Source organism: Leuresthes tenuis, unplaced genomic scaffold (genome assembly GCF_036924035.1).
Source record: "Leuresthes tenuis unplaced genomic scaffold, fLeuTen1.0.hap1 SCAF_16, whole genome shotgun sequence".
Lineage (NCBI taxonomy): Eukaryota > Metazoa > Chordata > Actinopteri > Atheriniformes > Atherinopsidae > Leuresthes > Leuresthes tenuis.
In genome coordinates, this window is record NW_027325370.1 from 12168021 (window position 1) to 12190865 (window position 22845).

Sequence of the window (22845 nt, forward strand, 5' to 3'; positions counted from 1 at the left end):
TTAGGTTATTTGGTGTCTCTAAAATTGTCCCTAGGAGTGAGTGTGCTGATCATACTGACATCCAGTGGACTGATTTGAATTTATTTGTGTATTATATATTATTCTCCTACTCCACTCAGGTATTGATCTCTGAGGGTTTGGGGAAATTCGCCAGGGACCCCAAGTTTGTGTCAGTCACCAAGCACGAGATTGCGGACGCTTGCGAGATGACCATTGATGAAATGGAAAGTGCCGCCAGTAATCTGCTGAATGGGAATAGGGCTAATGGCAACACGGGAGGAACGGGGAACATAAACTCAAACTCACATGCCATCACACATCAGGGGGACAACAGTATCCGTGACTACAGTGATGAGGAGCCGTGTGTGGCTGTGAAACGTGAGGAGGACCTAAGAGATGAGATGATATGCATCACCTCACTATAGCAGCGGCTGATACTGGATTATATTTAGGATTTTTTCAATTCTATTTTTACTACTATTCTACAGTGACAGGATGTCTCTGTTCAAGTGCATCCTGCAAAAAACAGAAAATATGAAACAGGGATGAATACGAGAGCAAAGTGCCTTGTTTTCTCTTTCTCTTGAGTGGAAAACGGCAATGACGGACACACGGCTGAATTACCGGTATGGAAATATTTAAACCACAGGGCTTGAATCCACTTGCCAGCCAGCCTCTTGTTGAGCAGGAATAAAGGTCACTAACTGGAAGTTATTTTCTTTTTATTACCATCTTTTTTATATGGCATAAAAGCTTGTAAAGTTAATTTTCCTGGCATTCACTTAGGATGATCTAACTCAGCTTTAATTTGAGGGATTTGCATCCATGAAGCATTGTGTGCAAGTAGGCCTGTCATTGTTTAGCTGCACTGTTCTAAAACCATATGACTTTACACAAACAAGGCCATAAACCCTAAAAAGAGCCAAAAAACAAAAGGAAAATGTGCCACTACTTTAATCACCAGCAGACTGGAGCATATAAAATAGAATGGACTTAATAAAAAACTTTTTTTTTGTAAATAAGTTTAGAAAACGTCTCCAAAGTTTTCTCCATAGTTTTCAGTCTGGGGTCCAGTTTAAATGTCAGATATGAACACCAATGACAGGCCAGTGAGTAGTGTGATCCTAAAGGGAAGCAAAATGTGTGAGCTGTGCTGCAAAATGTCTTTGGTCATTCAGTGATTCCCATACTCATGTATATATGTTTTCATAGGTCAAAGTAACAGCTGCTGGTCGTCACATTACATTCTCAATTGCCTGATGCAAATTACAGACAAAACTTCATATATGTACATACATACATTTTATATATGTACATATAAAATCTAAAATTGTTAGTTTATTTCAGCTCATCTCAATCAAGCTGATGCAAAGCCATCACAGCTGGTATGTTTTAATCGAGTTCACGACTTCAGGGTGAAACATTGCTTGTCTCCATTTTTGACTTGAAAAAGGAAAAAACATATCAGTGAAAAAAGACATTGTCCTCAGGCATATCCTTCTGTTTCCATCCCCACTTTAGAGTTTTATGATTATGCTCGCTACGCTGAACTCAAACATTTAGGATTGTGCAATGTCACAGACTGATTCCATTTTTACTTGCAACTCAGATTATGCAATGCTTCACTTCACACAGATCTCCTTGACATTGTGGAAATGAGTTTGTACTGAGAAAAAAATAACTGTAGATATGTTTTTTTCTGTATGACGCATGTTGTGTCATGGTACACCCACATTTGCACAAGATCTAAATTACTAATGCGTTTTACAGAGTTGTACCCACCTGCCTGCAGAATCAAATAACCACAGTCATCATTACAGTATGATTTCTCTGAGGCAATGTGTGCCTCAACAGCTTCAAAGTGCTGAAACATGAAATGAATCGCTCCAAAGCAGGTCTTTGCTGGTTTTATCAGTCAAACAAAGCACATAGATGACGACACGTCCACAACACAAAGGGAAACTGTAGTTACCTCATTTCCAGATATTAATTTTATATATTTCATATATTCAGTTCATAAAGATAGAACAATAAACCTGCTGATACAACCACTTAAGAGAGGCAACACTTTGCATTTCCTCAGTCACTAAGCAGAAATTGTGCACCACTGCCAACTGTAATCATGTCTTCAGGTTAATCTTTGAAAACCAACACCTGCTGCTGGGATGTTGGGAAGGCAGTTTATTTTTTTTTCCAAATACTGTTTGATCTGTGCAATCAAAGGGCTTCTTTGAATATTATATAAAGAAATATAAAACCAAAATGAGGGATCATTGAGTGCAGTTACACACACACACAGATTATTCCAGACACATCTGGATTTTATGCGTTGCTGCTGAGGTTGTTTAAATGTGCATAATTTATTTTGTACAGTCATGACAAAAGGTTTGAACGTGATTGATGAGGCATACTGAAAAGACTGTTGGATGTTGGATGTTGTGATTACATACACATTCATTTGGATTATTGTCCTCATACACTGAACACACTCACTTCTTCTCTTGTAAAGACTCGCATACAAACAAGTTTCAGTTGCTAATACGGCGAATAGGTAAGATTTATGCAATTTCTACCAGCATGTCAATTCTCTCAAATTTTAGTATCATCACCTCTGTTACTATCCAGGTCTGTTAGTGTGTCAGGGAAACTGTGGCTATGGCTGCGTTTGCAAAAAAGCAGACATGATGAGAAATATTTACATGCGTCTTTTTGCTTTGATTGCTCCAATTGGTTACCTCATGGGTTCCAAAATCTCAAGTTAGGATTGGTTAATAGGGATTTGAGAAGCAAAATTTAGCAATTTCTATATTGCTAAACAGACAAGGCAGTTATTAACCAACATTTAAAAAAAGCTGGTTTTACATAATGCACCCAATTTAATTTTAATGTAAATGACTTTTAGAGGAAGTTTGAACACCTTAGAAGCCATATTAAGCACATGCTGAAAGCATTTCTCTATCAGGACACAGGATGCATGTTGTTGGAGTAAAACATTAGTATTTCTACAAAATGCCAGCTGTTTTATTACTAAATAATTTGTCAATGATTGGTTTACAATTACATCTATTTAAAAAAAGAAATCACAGGCCACCACTACATGATACTGAACAGTGTACTTTCTCAGAAACTGACAGAACACAATCATTTGTAGAGTCCAAATACATCGAGACACGAACTGACAGAGAACACGAAGCTTTGTTGTGCAACACAGCTTTATTTTTTCTACTGTTCCACTGCTTTACAGATGTCTATGAAATGATGATGCTGTATAAAATCTGTAAATTATCTGTAAAAAGTAAGTGATAAACTTGAACATTTCTGCTTTCTACCTATTCATTGTGTAAAAAAATGAGCTCCTTCTTCTTTGTAGCATAAGTTCTAGTATCTTGGATTTTGTACCAATAAAAGCAAAAACCCTGTTTTGTACATTTGAATTTTTGCCTGAAATGACGGCGGACCTGCTCATTTTTGTAATGAATCTCTGAATAAAGTCACAAGGACAAGGTCAGGACGGCTTGTTGACTGTCAATACAAGAAAAAAACGAAACAAGGCTTTAACAGTGTTCCCAGTAACTTCCCTTTCTGATCCATGTTCACAGATTCACATCTTTCTGAAAAACAAAAAAAACACCTGGAAAACTTCTTCATTAGAACGGAAATGATTTACACATCATTGTACAATACTGCATTACAATGTAAACAATAGTCGTCATAATATGATATCTAAAACTAAAAAACAAAATGGCATGCAATAATAATTCACTGTAGCAGTTGGCACTGTCCAATATAGCTGATGACACAAGCTGATTAATTTGAATCAAAATCACTTATTATTATCAATGTGTCAATCCTGACAGCCCCAAACTGAAACAAACTTCATTAGTCACATGCTGTATACGCAGTAAATAACACTAACATCACAGTGTCATTATTTTAAAGGCACCAATGATTAGATCATATTTAAAAACTTCATCATTTTCATTTGCACAATTAATAAAAGCGTCTCTGTAAACATCCACGATATTCATTAAAAAAAACAAAAAACGGGCACAGACGAGAAGATCCTGAAGAACCTTTTCTGTTTTGTTAGTTTTCTTCATTTTAAGGTCCACTTGAATTTGAAAAGCTTTTAGTGTGTATATATACATATATATATATATATATATATATATATATGATTACACAGCTTTCACTCTGGCCTAGGCCACATCCGAACTGTGAGAAGTCTGAGGACTCTCGCACTTCAAAGGTAAATGTGTAAAAAGGACCTTCTGCAAGTGCAATAATACAGATATAAAGGTGAACTTCAACTGTTTGTACCTCTCAAAGACATCCACTGTTGAAAAGAAGAAAAGCACATTTGGTAGCGTTATGGTTTAAACTGCACTGTGGTAGTGTTAAGGACTCAAAAAGGCAGCTAATTTTCTCATCTCTTATATTGGGTTAATAAACAGAAATCATACAAAGTTTTTTTTTTTTAGTTTTTTTTTTTTTTTTTTTTTACTGTTAACAAGCTTTTTTGTTCATAATTGTTGCCTGAGTAAATAAGTATAGCATTTTAATCTTTGCATACAGCTCTGACTACTCTAGCAGCTCTTGGAAACAAAGGAAAAATACTGTTAACATGAATCCATGTGATTTGTTATCAGGCTGCAGATATGATTCATACAAATTAGAAAGGGGCAGGCACCATTATGTAAATATTTTAGAAAATTTAAATTTGGACGGTTAGACTAGTCTTAAATGAAACATGTGCAACAAACCCATTCAAACAATGAGCCATGAAAACTGCTGAACCTGCAAGTTTTCAGGAAGTGAGATAAGCGTTTCCATGGCCACCACAGATCATCAGACGAGAGAAATGACTACCCAGGACTTTTGCTCTCGATCGAATGCAGCTGTTAACTTCATTTAATGAGAAACATTTACTTGATCCCCCCCCAAATTTATAACGGCTTTACTCTGACGACAACTTTTCAAATCAAACCAACTCATTATGACTTTGCGCAACCTTTTTCCCATTATTCCTTTGTGACGGTAGAGAAACAGTTAAAAGACTCAAATTGAACACAACACCTGCCTGTGGATTACCTCAGGGTATCAGAGTCTACATAAAATTAGTATCAGAACCATTAAATGTCACCAGCCTCTGATAGCATTTCTGATAGCATTAAAATTGGGCTCAAATCATGCAGCAGCTTTATGCATTTGTTTAGTTTGTGAGAATATCAATATCAGGATAGATTAACTCAAATGCAATACATCAAAATTGATTGATTGTTTCTATTCAGTAAGGCACTGCCAGGTATTTGTTCACGTTTTCTGTAAATACATTTTGTAATTAATGTGCATCTGGCGAAAGCAGAATGTACATTTAAAAGAGTGAGATGGGAAGGATGTGTTCAAGGGGCTTGTAGGACAGCAGAATTAAGCAAAGGCAAGTGTGATAAAGTACAAGTTCAGTGCCAGAGCCTTATCAAATGGCCACTAAAGAGTTAAAATGGATCATATGTTTATGCATTTAGCAGATGCTTTTATCCAAAGTGACTTACACTGGTAGGGTAAGGTCTTGCCTAAAGACCCCTACTGGAGGTAGTACCTTTCATGCAGGGGATTTGAACCCAGGTCACATGAAAGGTGGCAATCTTACCTCTACACTATCCAGTCCCCTATCCCCCCTATCATATACAAGATTGTTTGTTGCACTGAATAATTTAAAAACTAATTAAAGTGTCCATAAGATAAAATTAACAAACTAATTGACATTACAAGGTCTGAGATTCAGTCATCATCTCCCAATGAAAGACAGAGCCGGTCATTCACTGCTGCTCTCGCCATACATCTGTGTTGGGTACGCTGTCTGACCTTCACGTATCCTCTACTCGTACCCGTACAGCTCGTCCTCGACTCCCTCACTCTGTTCACCTCTGAGTGTCAAGAGTTGGAGGTTGGTACACCGGAACCCCTGGGTCGACAAGAGGAGGGCGACCTCTGATAATATCAGCGGCCTTCTCTGCAATCATGATGGTTGGAGCGTTCAGGTTTCCACTGACAACGCTGGGCATGATGGAGGCGTCCACCACACGCAGGTGCTCCAGACCCAGAACACGTGCGTTCGAGTCGACGACTGCCATCGGGTCTGAGGGTGAACCCATCTTGCAGGTGCAGGATGGGTGGTAGGCGCTGTCGGCTTTTTGGCGGACAAAGGCATCGATCTCAGCATCAGACTGGACATGAGGACCAGGCCGGACTTCTGGACCACGAAATGGGTCAAAGGCCTTCTGAGCAAAAATCTCTCTGGAGAGTTTGACACATTCCCTGAACTCCCACACGTCAATATCTGCAAGAAGGAGCTACAGTAAACACCAGACTTTGCCCAGACAAGATTACGCTGAAATAGTAGGGTTCCAAACAAACTCCATGTTTTAACTCCAAATTTCCCACATTGCTGAGATGCAAGTTGGATCTTACCAGTGGAGAGATAGTTTGGTTGGAGAATTGGATGATCCAGAGGGTTGTTGCTCTTCAGCTTCATCCAGCCGATACTAGTGCTTCTTATGGGTCCAACATGAACCTGCAACACAAAAACACCACTTGTCTACCACAAGTCCATCTGACACTCATTTATTTTCTCAAGCATTCCCACTGACATGTCATTTACACATTAGAGACTGTAGAGATAGCATCACTCTCATAGGGCTCTGTCAGGATTCTCTCCAGTTCAGGGCTTTTCTCTCCCCTGAGAGAGTGGAGATCATGCAGTAAAATCTAGCATGGTTTCACTCTTAAACAATGCCAGAGGCTGCTGGGGCTGATGGCCTCCGCCATAGTGGTCACACCACTGGGACGTCTGTACATGAGAAGCCTCCAATGTCGGGTAGCCTCTCTGGGTCTGGATCCTCACAGCAATGGTAACTGTCAAGTGAGGGTCTTCGCAGACTGCCCACTGAAACATTGCCAGTGGAAGAGCCAGGGTTTCCTAACTCAGTAAGTTCTGATGGGAACTACCTTGACCAAGAAAAGGGTAACCACAGATGCCTCTATGGTGCATGCTTTAATGGTTCTGTAACGCCAGCAAAACGGAAGCAGGGAGACGAGGTGATGGCAGGGGTGGGTTCCAACTTTCTAGATGTTGTTGGCTCTGCACAGACATCGTGTCTTCAAATTATCTTCCAGGGGAGGCAGGGGCAGACCAATGATTTTTTGGTATGTATTGATGACCCTCTGGATGTTCTTCCTGTCTGCAGGGGTGCAGTTCACATACTGAATTGTTCTGCAGTATGTCAGAATGCTCTAAACACAGCAGTGGTAAAAGGCCTTGAGCAGCTCTGGTGCCAGTTTGTTCTTTTTAAGTGTCCTAACAGTAGACCCGTTGCTGGGCCTTTTTAACCAGAGCAGTAGTGTGGGCTGTCCATGTGAGATCCTGAGTGAGTTAAGTCCCCAAAAACTCAAAGCAGGAGACTCTCTCTACCTCTTCTCCAGAAATAATTGAAGGAGCAGAGTCTGTGTGTAGTCTCCTAAAGTCAACGATGAGCTCTTTTGTCTTTTTTAAGTTGAGTGTGAAGTTTGCACCATTCTGTTCATCTCTGTAGGCTTTCTTGTTGGAAATCAGTCCCACTTTAGTTGTGTCAACTGCCAATTTAATTATTGTATTGGATGGATACAGTGGAGAGTGGAAATGCAGTCCAGTGTGTACAATGAATAAAGCAAAGGACTCAGCACGCAACCTTGAAATACGCTGATGCTGAGGGACAGAGTAGATGAGTGATCTGTGGAAGCTCAAGTAGAAAGTCCCTAATCCATACACACAAAGTGACACTCATGTGTGAGACCAACCTGTAGGAGTCGATGGTAATAAATGTAGAGCTATAATCCACAAATAACGTTCTGACATAAGTCTCTTTCTGGTCCAGATGTGTCAGTGCTGTGTGTTGAGCAGTGGAAACAGCATCTTCTGCGGAGCAATTTGCTTTATCGGCATACTGGTGCTGGTCAACAGGAAGGTTGGATTTAATCTGTTTTAAAACCACTCAATTAAAACATTGAGCAACAATGAGAACTTGGGAACTGGTGTGACTATGGCTGTTTTTAGGCAAGTGGGAACAGTGGCTTGGCAGAGTGACAAGCTGAAAATGGCAGTGATCACACCTGCGAGCTGGTAAGCAGTGCCTGATGAACCTATCAGGGATCCAGGGACCCTCACATGCGGCTCATCCACATAAATTGCCTGGAGCTGTTTGTTGGCTGTGCGCCTGGCTCTGAAACATTTCCTTCCCTGGCTGAGATGTCATCATGTTTTGGTGACGTCAGACAATTCCACAGTCGTGGGCCTATACCAACAAACAAGGGGGACAGAGGTCCTCACACGCTGGCACACAGACTGGAGCAGTGTGCACCTACAGTCTCTAAAGGCGACTCATGTACCAGGTGATCAAAATGATGGCGGCAACCCATTCGACGCAGATTGGAGACTACACTCTGAGGTGGTGAAGCAGATCTGGTTGTGGTTCGGTCATTGCTAGCTTTAGCTTCAGCTAAAGTCTGCATATCAGGCATGTGTTTCCCCAGACAATATTAAGGTCATTTTGGGGCCTAACCCAGCTTTTGTCCCAAATATTCTGGATTCATGCTCGCTCATACAGTTGGCTGCATTTTATCCTTCGCCATTTGTCGCAGAGCAGAGGATGCAGAAAAAAGTTTCAGAGGAATCCTGACTGACATTTTCCAGAGTGATCGGGCTGGGGTGAAGGTTTACATTTCAGCAAGAGAGGCATAATGTCAAGATGACAGAAATGGCTTTGGAAAATCCCAGAAAAAGTCTTGGAGTGACCCACTAGAGTCTGGACCTGAACCCAATAGACCATCCCCAGAGACCTCAAACAGTCTGTGTGGTGACACTTAAAAGATGTGCAAAGCTTGTAGAATCATTCCCAATGAAGACTCGAGGCTGCAATCAACATTTTTCAACAAATTATCATTTCAACTCAAAATTAAAAAACTTTTTGCTCTGTGTTTATTAATCCATTCATTTTGAGGATAACTTAATGCTGTAAAACACAGATTTTTGATGTTTCATATTAGTTTAGAATGTTTTTGTGACTTTTTACTTTGCAATGCTTGTATAGTACAAAAAGTTGAGGCAGAATGATTGTAATAACCAGTAAACATTTTAACATGTGTAAGGCTTTAGCCCTAGTTTGTGTACAGTTGCAGTAAGTTAGTCATCTTTTCAGATAGAAGAGCATGACGTCTCCTTGTTCATTTTGTAGACTCAGAAGAAACGTACAAGCAAAGCAATCGTTGTTTCGGAAAGAAGTCTTATCGGCTACTGACTGTGGCACAAAGAGAAGCGGGCCTCTGGAAGACGCTAATTACAACTTCTCACGTAATTTCAAAGAACAGGAAAAAAGGAGACTCTTTTCCCTGGAAGGTGCCTGTGTTTATCAACTGCTACATACCTGATATGCTTCTATCTTGGAAGCGACTCGTCCATGGTCGATTACTTGCGATGGCAGAAAATGAAACTGAATGTCAGGGTGGGTGACCTCTGCCCGGCTGCGTATGAACCCGCCACTCTCCAAGTGAGCTGTTGCTCCATAACCTGGGGGATTATCATCATGGCAGAGAGATGAAGAGCTCTAAATTAGAAGTTGGTTTAGTGTAAGTCTGCCCATGATAGATTAATGTTGTTTACAGCTAAGTCACATCCTGCCATGACCACCAATAAATCAGCAATGTGTCATTTAATGGAAAATTTCATGGGAAAATCTGAATAAGTCCTCGTCAACAACAAATCTTGGCACAGTTGTTAAAACACCAGCAGCTTTGTGCTATGGTGGTAAAACAAAAAAAAAAACAGGCTCCACACACCTGCAGCATCAATGCATCAAGCAGAAAAATAAATGGCATTTCCTTTCATGTAAAACACTTTAGCAAGTATATTGTTTATGAAATTAAAGGTGACCACAGCTGGGCTGGGTAAAGTAAATTATAAATATACATATTAACTGTAAGTTGTTCATTTTTATGATTGATATTCAAGATTACCAGTGAACAGGGTGAGCCACTCGAGGCCTATCTTGATCATATGGAAAGGTTTCTGCGCCTTATACAGGGTGATGGGCTGAGTACACTGCTGCTGGACGTAAAGCTCCAAGTGATCCTGCAGGTTACTGCCAACACCTGAGCAATAACAGGATGACACAGAGAGGCATTATAACACAGTTTGCTCCAAATTTGGGCCAACGGTGAAGAGAAATGTCCCGTTCAAAAAGCTATATCAATTCTACGTTACCAGTCTGCATCAGCTGAAACATATCCACACAATGCACCTGGTAAATGCTGAACCACAGGGATGCTGAGTTCTTTCAGGTCATCGGCGTTTCCCACTCCCGACAGCATGAGAAGCTGAGGGGAATTAATGGCCCCTCCGCTCAGTATCACTTCTTTTTCAGCAAACACCTGAACACAGGATAGAAAAGGTGAGGTGATGAAAAAGGACACATGAAATAAGAGGTGAGTAAAAGCATTGTAAAACCTCAATCAATTACCGGTAAGTAAAACTGAGTGAGTAGACGAATTAAAAGCATATGGCCAAAAGATGGAAAAAAAAGACATTTTCAATCAATTTCCATTCCCAATTTTCCATTTAAAAAAATCTTGTAACATTTATGCTTCTTACTCTCTTCTTCTGTCCGTTTTGCGTGTATTCCACTCCCACAGCACGACTGCCATCGAACAAGATCTTGGTGGTCAAGCAGTGCACCTCTGCCTTCAGATTGGGTCGACTCAGGGCAGGTCTCAGATAGGCGCTGGCGGTGCTCCACCTCTTCCCTGAACAGATTTGGGTAATGAGGTATTGATAATACTGTATCAAAAACAATGCTTAACAAAAGTCTATAGAGTAAGTTTAAGGACAGTAACACTTTTTGTTCTTCAGGCTCTGGACTCTCTTTGAATTAAAATTAAAGTATCTTTATTATTCACTGGAGCCAGTTTTCAGCTTTACCAAAAAAATTAAAAATAATCGAACTTTTGATTGTGAAAAGGTTGAATATAAAACCTTGGTTGCTTTGATGGTATGTTTGAGCTCACGGCAGGATGATGAGTTTTATCAAATGCTCCAAATAATACTGGTGTGCCAATCTCAAGTGGCAGGGATACATACTTAAAACTACTGACATTTGTTTGTTAAAATTCCCTCTTTCAATCATTTGATGCAAACTGATTTAGACTTAGTACAACCCCTCTGCTAGTGTCTTCTTTGCAGGAATGCTGTTCCAGCCTGTCTAATCTTGATGAGAAATCATGTACACCCACCTTTGACACATCCACTAATATCTCTGTTAAATCTACATTTCAATCAGCTCTCTCCATAAATGAACAAACAGCCATCCCAGACACATTTAGTAGTTTAGAATCAGAAAAAAACAGAAAAACAAAAAAAAACTTGACTAATCTAAGGGGGAACTTATTTTTGCAGCAGGTAGTTTGCAGCTAACGCACACAATTAAAGAGTTGCAACGGGGGGTGTTAAATTTGCCACATCTTTTAGACTAATTTGTTAATACCAAATGATACCAGGTCTTCCTAATTTACTGGGAATCACAACAACATTTGGTTGGAAAAGGGATGAAAACTTTTAAATCTGATGGCACTGAATGAAATGAACATGTCTGAAAGTAACAAATATTTATCATATAACATCATTTAATGTAATATAATATTACTCATACCACTCCTTAATCTTCTGAGTCACACAACGTAACCTGATAAACAAACGATTTGATCAATAAGTACTGCAACTAAAGCATTTAAGTGTTCTCAATGGTTCCTTTGAGATGGTTACTCCCGCTCCATTAACCTTTATGAATGGTCATGTCCATCCAGCCCAGGCCTTCCTGCTGGTATCCGTTCATGTCATCAGTGAAAGGGTATCCTGCCTGCTGCCCTGCCTCAATGAAAGCCTTGTGGAGGGAATGGTTGGTCTTTCCTCTGGACACATGAAGAGGTCCACTGCCACCCCTGTACCTGCAAAACAAAGAGGAAACACCAAGTTGAGATTTCCATTTTTTTTGTACCGTGTCCAGCATCACGGCAAGCAGAATGATGGTCTCAGTGCCGTGCCATAAAGCTTGGTGCTTAAGTAGTATTTTTTTTTTCTAAGTTGTTCATTGTTAATATTATATGTTAATGCTGAACCTGATGGGGGGGGGGGGGGGAGTGAAGAGAAGAGAGTGAAGAGAAGAGAAAGGACACAGAGATTCAGAAGATAGAAAACAACAAATGTACAAGTAAAACATTTGTTTTACTAAAATAACCTACGGCCTCTGTGGAACACAAGGTGCAGAAGACAACACACCCTAGACCCAGCCCTTATTCCAAGCAACCAACACACGCACGCAGACATACCCAACTCTCCCATGCTGCTCAACACACCCAAATACATAATACAAAAAAACCCTCAAAGGCATTCAAACAGAAAGATACAGGCTCAGATTACTGCTGGATGACTCTATTCAAATTAACAGCAAATTCAGGGAAATGTCAGGCACAATCTAATACGTCAGTATGCCTGTGTGACATGTACTCCCCTGGGAATTTCTGGGAAAACATTTGTTTGCAAACCACAGATGACCTCAAATTTACACGGTTATAATTTTCGTGTACTTCCTGATTTCCCAGCTTCTTGTTCCAACATAAGACCTTACATTTGACTGAAAGTTCATGTATTCAGGTTCTGCGTGACAGTATGCATTAACGAGCAAAACATGTCTGAATCACCCATAATGACTTTTGAAACTTGATGAGGTTTCCATATCAAGGCACTGACATTTCTGGAATAAAAGATTCCCTTCAAACTCTGTTCATGCGCATCAGAAAAAATTGGAAATGATTAAATAGCATAATAATTTGGTACCTACCTATTTTCTCCCAGCTCGTGGCACTGAGCTTTCCTAAAGTAAGGCAGACAGTGGTCATAATCCCAGCCCTCTGCTCCCTCCCTCTGCCAGCGGTTGTAGTCTTCAGCATGCCCGCGGATGTACACCATGGCATTGAGGGAGGAGGACCCCCCCCAAACACGGCCCCTTGGCCAGTACATCACCCGGTTGTCCATGTGTGCCTGAGGTAAAGTGTGGTAGTACCAATTATACCTGAAGAATCAAAAAGAAATATAGCATACAAAAGGAAAAGTTCTGTCAGGTCTGAATGAAAATACTTTAATAACATGACGGGATTGGATCAATAGTTAAAGTGAAGCACGTATGATTCACTTTAATATAAAGTGAAAGAAAAAGGGACATTATTTGATTACTGTACTTGTTATCACAGAGATTGTAGGTCAGCGCAGCTGGCATGTGGATCTTCCACGAGAGTCTTAAGCTGCTGAGCCACATGTCTTTAGGCCCAGCCTCCAGCAGCAGCACAGACTCATGGGCATCTTCTGTGAGGCGGTTGGCAAGGACGCAGCCTGCTGAGCCTGCCCCAACAATCACATAGCTGTAAGACGGTGTTTTCTGGTTCCAATGAGAAGCTGAGGCAGTAAAGCATCTGTCGTGGTTTAAGGACGAGCAGGAAAACAAAGAGCCTATCTGTCTCGTCTTGGGGATGAAGTGACATTTTGTCAAACAGGTAAAGATGCCCCTTCTGTCCTTCATAAATGTCCCCCGAGTCCCCGTCGCAACTCTTCGGGCTCCAGTTTGGCCAAGCTTGGCCAAAGGCAGCATTGTGGAGAGGCGTTCCTAATTTACTGGGAATCACAACAACATTTGGTTGGAAAAGGGATGAAAACTTTTAAATCTGATGGCACTGAATGAAATGAACATGTCTGAAAGTAACAAATATTTATCATATAACATCATTTAATGCAATATATTACTCATACCACTCCTTAATCTTCTGAGTCACACAACGTTCTAAAATTATTCTGAGGTAAACAAAGAATGAGACATTAGTTGCTTGGAGCCTCAATTATTCGTCATGTCTTTGTAATAGTTTGCTTCTCTCTGTTAGTCAACACCACGAGTGAAAGTTTCTGTCTAATCTTGTTTAATTCCACTGTTCAGGATTCAGTCTGATGAGACTGCAAGATCAGGCCAAGACAGCTTAAAAGAAAAATGACAGGATTTTGTGTGCAGGAAAAAGTTTTTGTGTGTGCGTCAGCTTCGGGTTTGCTCTCCACACAATGTTATAAGACCTGCAATAAGCTCTTGTAAATATTTAATCCGAGGACAGAGCTGCCAGGTCTGCTTATCAAGAGCAACTTTGGGCTTGCTTTTTTGTGAAGTTGTTTGTGGCCTCGTTGCCACTGTGAAGCTACTCAGTTAGGATTGTTCCCCGTATATAGTTCCACTCTGCTACATCGGTCGATTGTGGCGAAAATGACTAGCTTGCGCCTCCTGAAGGATCACGACCCTGTTTCCTCGGCCTTCTTTTTAGTTTTCTTTTGTTTTATTTTGAATGTAATAAAATGTAGGCTTAATTAAACATATACGACTCGATTTAGAATACTTGAATGTTATTCTTCTTTCTGCTCTTAATTTACTATATATTTGGTGCCGAATAGTGTCATTTCTACTAAACCTTATTTATCTTCAGGTTTCAGTAGCTGGTTTTGTGTAGATTTGGATTACTAAAGCAATACAAAAATTATCTTATCATAGTTTCTTGCCATATAATAAGTCAGTCTTTTTGGTTTCCATGGGATGGGGAGGGTGGCCATTCTTAAGCCAGGGAAGCCAAATCACATAAGAATCTAATCACATAAGATATATAACGCTGAAAATGAGTGGCAACAGGTCTTATGGAGTGATGAATCCTCTCCAGAGCCGGGGCTCAACAGTATTGAAGCAGTGTGGGATCATTTTGACCAAGTACAGCCAAAGAAGGGCTCGAGAATTCCCATCAAGAAGCCTGGTGAACTATTCCTGAAGACTACTAAAAGAAATGGCAAACAAGCTTGTCGAAGAGGGTTTAGGTTGTGTTGAAGACTAAAGGTGCTCATACCAAATATTGACTTCCAAGCTTGTTATAATTGTACAAATGGTTTGTGCTTTATATACTGTATTTGCATTTATGTTTGCACATGTTTTCATAAATTGTTGCACCTACTTTCTATTTTACTGGTAACATATAAAGAAATCAGGGCTGGCTGTCCAGTATTCTACTTTTCCTTGCTAGTTTTACTAATGCAAATCTAAATACATCCTGCAGACTGCTGGATGCATGTTCAAATAACTCCAGATATATGCTCATTCTATCTATTTATTAGGCCATACATATATAGATCAAGCAGGTGGCTTATCTTTCCTACATGGTTGCCTGTAAGGTCCCTTGTTTGGGGGATTGCTGTTTTTAAAGACAAGTTGCATATTTTGGGCTTGTCAGTATATCTGATTACTTGTTTCTGTTATTAGATCTAGCAACACTGTTTAAACGCTATTCAGTGTTGCAATTCACAGTTCACAGGAGGGAATGAATTAATTAAGGCTACGATAAGGTATAATAAGTAGGTCACAACGGTCATGACTGTTATCTGACAACTCACAATTGCATTAGTGTCAAACTGAATTCACAAAAGTTTGAAACGACAACTAATACGTCTAAAAATCTATGGGCAGAATTAACGTGTGCAAACTTGTGCCAACGTACAAACTCTACTTTGCGGGAAGTTTTGCATGAAATGTTTACGACCGGAGGCCGATTTCACAACCTTATCAGTATGCAGTCTACTGTATATGGTCGATACGTCTGCGTTTTTTGACACATTTTTGCACGACTAAGATATAGTTTCAATGTTTCATACGCTATTTAAGCCGTATAAATTACATACAAAATCTATAGTGGTTAAGTAGTTGGTGACAGTGCAGCTGAGAGTTATTTGGGAAGCAAACCCATGAGTTCATTTAGATATACTGTAAAACGGCTAACTAACCGTTAGCTCTGTCCGAAGTTGTCTAAATGTAATAGTTGACAGTAGGGCAGGGAAATCGCTGAATAAATCTACTAAAGCCGAACTAGTATAGGAGTTGTTTGCTGCAGACCCAAACTAAAATACATAGCGAACTGTTGAAGTGAGCAGCAGAAAAAAGTGGTCCTTACCTGTTTTCCTAGTAATGTAAATGGAAAACGGTAAACGACGCAGAGGAAAGTCCGTAACTCCCGTGGGCGGGGCTTTGTGTCTATAAAGATAACTCCAGCTCCACTGTGTTTCTCTGCGCTACGTTAAGAGCTACTGTTCCATGATGAAATAAGCTTTCGTTCGTAGCAGTTTTTACATTCGATTGTTTTCATTTTAATTTTCTAGATGAGACGGGAGCTGAAGATGTTGGGATTCACCCTGGGTTTTCTCTATTATGTCGCGGGTCTGGTGACATCACATCAAATTGTAAGATATTGACTTTATGTTTTGATTTAAAGTAAAATTGATATTACATTAGACCTAAATCTATTTCCGTTGTTTCTTTGCAGAAAGTGGAGTGTGAAGACTATTATGGTAAGTATGTGATATGTTTGTTATTCATTCTTTGGGAGAATCTGCTCGTGTCATGTTCATTAAGAGCACAGCCTTCACTCAAACTCCAGTATTTCCCGTTAACTTCATCTAACGAAACTATCATAAAGTTAGAACTTAATATGAAAGTAACATATATATGTTTATATATCTGTTTTTCTTTGTGAGCTTTGTGTATTATATTTAACAAACTTGAAATGTTCAAGTTAAATTTAACTGGAAAAAGTTTCTCCAGATTGAATCACAATGACTTCAGGGGGCTTTGTAATGTTATGGTGAATGTTCTTTGGGATTTCAACAAAATCAGAACATTTTACTTTTCACTTTTGCCAGGCTTATGCAGCCTGCATCACCAAAACATCGTCTCACTGTAAAAGAACTGGTCAGTCTTTTTAAAAAGTCTTGTGTAAAGACTTCAGTTTAATGAACTGCAGCAGGAAAACAGAGTGAAGATGAAAACATGTAATGTCATGTTATTCGCCCACAGTAAAAAACAAAGTCATACCTTAAATTGGACTGCTGATCACAAGCCAAAAAGCCGTTTTAAAATCATTATCTGTTGTAGGTGTCTTGCTTTGCCAAATAGTTGACATTGTCTGTGAATTTCAACAATGAACAAGGGAGGTTTATGTTGTCTTCTGCTCACGGTCAATGCTAATCCACTTCACTGAAATATTTCTGTCAACTCTGAAATGCACTGATGCCCTTAAAATTGCATGTACACTTTAAACATGCTACTGTCGACCCCTTTTGGAGAAGCCACACTCTAGACCATTTTAAGTATTATTTGTCCTATTTCTAAGAGTTCATTGTTATCAAAATCCTCTGACATAATTGTATATTCTATTGTATATGGGTTTTTTTTGTTTTGTTTTTTTTACAGAAATTGCAATATATTTCGGCAGCTTAATTAACGCAGAAAAGCTATTTGAATAACAGAAAGGGAAAATGGTAACAGTACCATGAAGTTAATAGTTCTTTGTTGTTCTAGTTTTTCCCTCAACGAGTGTGAACCCCCCATCCACGGTGGCTGACTTGAACCTGAACCTGGTTAGAGAAGGAGAAAAAGACCTCCTGAACATAAGCTGGGCTATTAATGTTGATGGTAGGAGAAAAGTTTCAGGTGTTATTGACTCTGACTTTAAGATAGTTTTACCAGTGCATTTTAAACGCTGCAGACTTGACATCAGCATCATGCACTTTATATTCTGTACATCTGTGTTGACTGTGCGTTATACACATGCCACAATACAATGTGTCATCTGATAGTTAAACCTTTTTTTTCAGAATTCTAAACATCACTAAATTCCCGGTTTATCAAAGTCATTGTGGATATGAGACAGGAGGAGTCCTTTATGGTAGAAAGACATAAAAGTGGTTAAAGTGATGTTGAATTAAAGATCATGTTACATATCTGAAGGAATAGATCAAATACGGATAAACAAACCTTCACTACAGTTAGTCTCTTCCCATAGGATCCCCGTGGTGGATACAGATGTGTGGTATCTAAAACCCAAGCAGATGTTTTGACGTCTATAAAACTTGTCCTTTTTCTCTGCAGCTAGCATCAATAGCCTGACAAGTACATGGTTGGACATTTCGGGGGAACCATCCCAAAATTGTCAATACAGTCCCTCTTTTACCGAAGCAGACCTCACTGGGTTTGAGCAGGTATGAGCAGGGTCTTCACTACAACTAATTGTACTTTCTTTTTGTATATGTTTAAGCAGCATTTGTTTGCACAGCGTGGGGCTGATCTGTTGAAAAGTTTGCATTCAGTGCAAATGCTTTCTTCTCTTCAAATCTAGGTATGGTTTAATGTTTTGGTAAAAGTGACCCCTGGCTTCTACAGAATAGAAGTACAAAATGTCCCACTTCCTCCACTTGGAAGTGGCCCCACTTCCAAGGTTGCCCAAATTTTTGTCCAGCGGAGAGCGACGGGTAAGTACAATTTATTTTATTTATTTTTTTTCAATTTTCAACTTTACAGTTGCACAGAAAAAAAGTCATGTTTAAGCATAAAAACAGACATTACAGATATGCCTGGTGTACAGTATTCATATTTTTATTTGAGAGTTTTTCATTACTTTGTGAGGTACTTTTAAAAATACTAACAGTCAAAAGTATGTGATTAATGTCTACTATAAAATTGTGGTTTACTAATTGTGCATAATAATGAAACAGGACAGTTTTCATCAAGACTCAGCACACATTGAATGTTAAAGCTTTCCTTTCTTTCATTTTTAGTTGCGAGTGTTACATCCACAATGTCTCTTAATAGAATCGCAGGTGAGCAAATCAGTTCAACTGAGTGCAATTCAGCTTGCTCTGCTCTGTGTAAGGTCAATGAGTTTGCAAAGATAACAAAACACAGAAAATGTATTTAGGACTATTGAAAGGAAATCTTGATATATGTCAGTATGAAATGGACTGAAAGGTTGAGGATTAATGGCAGTTGCCTGGAAAGGCACATATGGGGCTGAAAGATGTCCAAGGTGAAACTGTACTTGTTTTAATACTTCATAATGTATGTGGTGATATTCAATCTTTAACTATCCTTTTTATTTTCTCCTTTAGTTGAGAGCACTACTGAGCCCCCTCCTCCATGTAAGATAGTTACTCCAAGTTCTGTCTGTACATACACTGAATCAGCTAAATCTCATGTTATGTTAGTTCAAATGTTCCTATGTGTTACGTGTGCTTGTGTTTGTCTTTGCAGACCTGAGAATTAAGAATGTCACAGTCATCATCTTTGGATTACTGGCCACTTTGACCATCCTGTGTTCCTGCTACGCAATCTGTAAATACAACACTTGAATTTACTTTCAGTTAGAGGAAGAATTTTTAGAACCAAATCTGCAGATGGTAAATGAGAAAAGATGTTCAACTTAATGCTTTCTTCTGCGAGTTGTTGATGTAGATTCTCAGTAATCCAGGTCATGGTAACCCTAAGCGCTTAAATAAGGGCAACTGGACTCCTTCTTGGATCTTGAAGATGTTTAACCTCACCTCCAAAAGGATTCTTCAATTCTAAACTTGATGGTGGGGAGTTAGGGGTGTGACGATACACTCAGCTCACAGGAACGAGACGAGACAAGATTTTAAGAAACTGCCATTTATCATTTCCGCCAGAAACCCTAAATGCTGCCAAACAAATTATTTGAAAGTGACGGAGGGATTGTCAGTGGTAATACCAGTATTTTCCTACGTCATTCTGGCTGCTTACCGCTTCCCCTCCTTCTCCTTCTTTAGGTTCTGGTAGGCTCGACCAAATATACATATATATACATATATATATATATATATGTGCAAAGGCACATTAGTGGCACGAGATCTCGTCACACCCCTATGGGGAGTATTGGCTTATAAGCAGAGAGGTCTTCTGCTTCTCTGCAGAAGCCTTTACTTTGGTGCAAAGTTTGATGAGGCAAAAAGTCCTGCCAGCCAGTCTTGTTCACAAAAATCTTTAATCAGTTGACTATGAACATTTTAAATGTGTAAAATGCCTCCCAACTAAGATACAGTAATCTTTCTGCCACATTAGAAATTAATAAAATTTATCTTGAACTATCCTGGTTAAACATGTTGTCTACTTGCAACAGAAGCATGCTTTAGCTCCTAAATTTAGATAATTTTGGATAATGGAAATACTCAAGTCTATCAAGTTTGGGCTTTCCCCTTCTTACATAAAATGTTAAACACTGCAGGTCGGTGCAGTGTTTAACATTGACCTTTTGCTCATATATTTTTTTGCTTATATTTTCTCCTATTATTTGCTTATATTTTTTTGCTTCCCAGATAAAATGTGTGAACACAAACCTGCCTTACCTTTATGCTTCAACAACCAGCCTGCACCTCCCATAGTTCCAGTGTCTGTGCTTGTGGTGTACCCTGCTAAGGATTCAGCTTTCCAGAGGGTAGTGATGGTTCTGGCAGAGATCCTGCAGTTGCATGGCGGCTGCACAGTTGCTATCGACATGTGGCAGCAGGAAAAGATCGCAGAGCTGGGGCCAATGCGATGGCTTGCAGAGCAGGCAAAGGGCGCACATTGTGTGATCATTGTCTCCCCACAGGTAGAGAGTGTAAGTTGTCCCTCCTTTTTTATTCATTACCGTTTGCTGTCTTAGGAATTAACACTATGATTTCACTTAATCGACCAGACTCCTTCACCTTAAAATCAAGAAGCACAAAAAGCAGGAATGCATTAGTGCCCTCACACTCAGCTGGTTTTCTGGAGTCAGCAAATAGGACAGAACTGAAGAATATAAAAAAGCTGATATACTTTAAAAATGTATGGTTGTTTTTTTGGAAAGCAGATTTCATTGTCTCCCTGACATTATATGGAAAAATGAATGACAAAATCAATCTGTGTAAAGTATAGAACATCAGACAAATTATCATTTTTAACATTATTAGTGCAGAATTTGATAATTAGTGGATTCCTCACAGAAAGTATTCTTTCTTAAAGTATTGTGCTCAAGGCTAAATATTTGTGCTGTTAACAGTGTGTGGTAGCTACTACTGAGTGGGCTGTTTATAACTGTTAAAATCATGGGATGATGATAAATGATATTATCTCACACTCTCTCCTCTTCTCTTTAGGCTTCTTCACTTCCCAGTCATTCTCTTCCCAACCACAGCCTCCCTGAACTGTCCATCCCAGCTGCAGCTCATGACCTTTACCCTCTGATTCTTAACATGGTGGCAGGTCACGCAAAGAGCACCAGTGAGTTGGCCAAGTTCTGGGTGGTGCAACTGAGCGAGCAGAAGGATCGACATTCTTTGCCACCAGAACTGAGGTCATGTAAGACCTTTTGTCTGATGAAGGATTTGAAAAAACTTTGCAAGTCTCTTAATGCTCACAGGCAGGGGGAGAAAAAGATATTAGACTTGTTATTTAGGCCAAGGATTTTCTACAGTGAAAATAGTACAATGAAGTTAAAGGAAGCTATAGGACAGCTAAGGGGGGATGAGCCAAGTAGGCCCAGAGAGATGCAACCGCTTAAATGTGATTTCAACCTTGTTTGAGCACTTGTAAGAAGGTTGAGACTGATAGATAAATATGAGAGGATCAGAAGAGTTGATTTGTGGATAACTTGGTGTTTCATGATCTTAACCTTTTTGTAAAGTTAATTCAATTTATCCTCCCTGTCTTTTTTTACACACTTTCATTAAGTCTCTGTCAGTAGGCAGTGTTTGTTTTGATCTTTGTTTTGTGATAACCTCTTGCGAAAGACAAATAAAAGCAGACATGGTCTGTTAGGATTTTGACTGTTGTCACTGTGATAGAGAAATGGCAGATGGGATCAAGGGGATATGCAAGCACCGAGACAAAAGTGACTTAAAAACAAATACAACTTCCTTGGCTTCTTTTTGTCCATCCATCCATTTTCTATACCCGCTTAATCCGGTTGGGTCGCGGGGGGGGGGGCTGGAGCCTATCCCAGCGGTCACCGGGCAAGAGGCGGGGTACACCCTGGACACGTCGCCAGTCCATCACACAAGACAAACAACCATACATGCTCACACTCACTCCTAAGGACAATTTTTTTAGAGTCACCAATTAACCTAACATGCTTGTTTTTGGATGATGGGAGGAAGCCGGAGTACCCAGAGAGAACCCACGCGTACACAGGGAGAACATGCAAACTCCACACAGAAAGGTCTTTTAATAAAAACTATCTTAAAAACTATTAATTTGTTGCAATTGTTTATTTAATCTTAAGCATTTGAACATCTTTTCAGTTGAAAAAAGTGGGCTGCAGAAGAGTAAATAGTTCCTTTACAACAATACTCAAGACTATACCCTATGACACTTTGATTTGTTCATCTAGTAACAACTGAAAGGGAAAAAAGTGTTTATAATTGTTGCCTGGCAGTGAGCAGATTCTGGGCTCAAACAGGAACTTTCCCTTTTGAATACTATCATGTTGGTAGAATATGACAATCACAGGGGTCACTAGATCACATAGTTAACCTTCTGGCCCCTCTGTCAAAGACATAAACAATATGGGAACATATTTTAGTTCACATAAATATGAAGTTGAAATTATAAGATGGATAAAAAAAATAAAAAAATGTATGTGCATAACACACATCTCTTTGGAGTGCAGTTTGTACAGGGATGAATAAGGAATGAATAATAAAATACAGGTAGCAATACTGCAGTGTTACGGATGGTGTCCATTTGGAAAATTATGTTTTATCAGATGCAAACATACCCCCCCCCCCCTTGCTCTGCTGTTTTCATGGTAGGAGGTAACTTAAAAAGTCTTAATATTGAATATCTGACCACAATAATATTTTTAATGTTGTATTTTCCCGAAAGCTGG

At 39.5% G+C, this 22845-nt stretch overlaps 3 protein-coding genes across 3 annotated transcripts in view; 2 read left to right on the plus strand and 1 right to left on the minus strand.

Annotated features, from left to right (window-relative positions):
* Window positions 1–3274, plus strand: part of cacna1db (calcium channel, voltage-dependent, L type, alpha 1D subunit, b) — a 79113-nt gene extending 75839 nt beyond the window's left edge. Inside the window, exon 48 of the mRNA XM_072367937.1 lies at window positions 120–3274. Coding sequence (XP_072224038.1) covers window positions 120–425 — 306 coding nt within the window. The 3' untranslated portion in view covers window positions 426–3274. The remainder of the gene's footprint in view (window positions 1–119) is intronic.
* On the minus strand, window positions 3195–13773 carry chdh (choline dehydrogenase). Its single transcript, XM_072367938.1, has 9 exons — window positions 13321–13773; window positions 12924–13154; window positions 11864–12030; window positions 10682–10833; window positions 10332–10461; window positions 10048–10182; window positions 9459–9601; window positions 6472–6574; window positions 3195–6340 (listed from the first exon to the last, which is right to left on the minus strand). Exons 1-9 carry the CDS (start codon window positions 13725–13727, stop codon window positions 5922–5924), a joined length of 1887 nt encoding a protein of 628 aa, XP_072224039.1. The 5' UTR covers window positions 13728–13773; the 3' UTR covers window positions 3195–5921.
* A 2423-nt stretch (window positions 13774–16196) lies between these two features.
* LOC140271743 (uncharacterized) lies at window positions 16197–22196 on the plus strand. The gene is made up of 10 exons (XM_072367032.1): window positions 16197–16387; window positions 16471–16495; window positions 17505–17618; window positions 18075–18184; window positions 18322–18454; window positions 18761–18802; window positions 19091–19120; window positions 19233–19313; window positions 20312–20595; window positions 21116–22196. Exons 1-10 carry the CDS (start codon window positions 16307–16309, stop codon window positions 21539–21541), a joined length of 1326 nt encoding a protein of 441 aa, XP_072223133.1. The 5' UTR covers window positions 16197–16306; the 3' UTR covers window positions 21542–22196.
* Window positions 22197–22845: the final 649 nt, after the last annotated feature.

What these genes read in the sequence shown, in the direction of transcription:
- LOC140271743 (XM_072367032.1), top strand. Translation starts at nt 16,307, where the DNA reads ATGAGACGGGAGCTGAAGATGTTGGGATTCACCCTGGGTTTTCTCTAT. An exon ending in ACCTCACTGGGTTTGAGCAG is followed by an intron (nt 18,185 to 18,321) that starts GTATGAGCAGGG and finishes CTTCAAATCTAG; the next exon opens with GTATGGTTTAATGTTTTGGT. An exon ending in GTCTCTTAATAGAATCGCAG is followed by an intron (nt 18,803 to 19,090) that starts GTGAGCAAATCA and finishes TTTCTCCTTTAG; the next exon opens with TTGAGAGCACTACTGAGCCC.
- chdh (XM_072367938.1), bottom strand. Translation starts at nt 13,727, where the DNA reads ATGCTGCCTTTGGCCAAGCTTGGCCAAACTGGAGCCCGAAGAGTTGCG. An exon ending in CACGAGCTGGGAGAAAATAG is followed by an intron (nt 12,031 to 12,923) that starts GTAGGTACCAAA and finishes TTTGTTTTGCAG; the next exon opens with GTACAGGGGTGGCAGTGGAC. An exon ending in ACCAAACTATCTCTCCACTG is followed by an intron (nt 6,341 to 6,471) that starts GTAAGATCCAAC and finishes TCCTTCTTGCAG; the next exon opens with ATATTGACGTGTGGGAGTTC.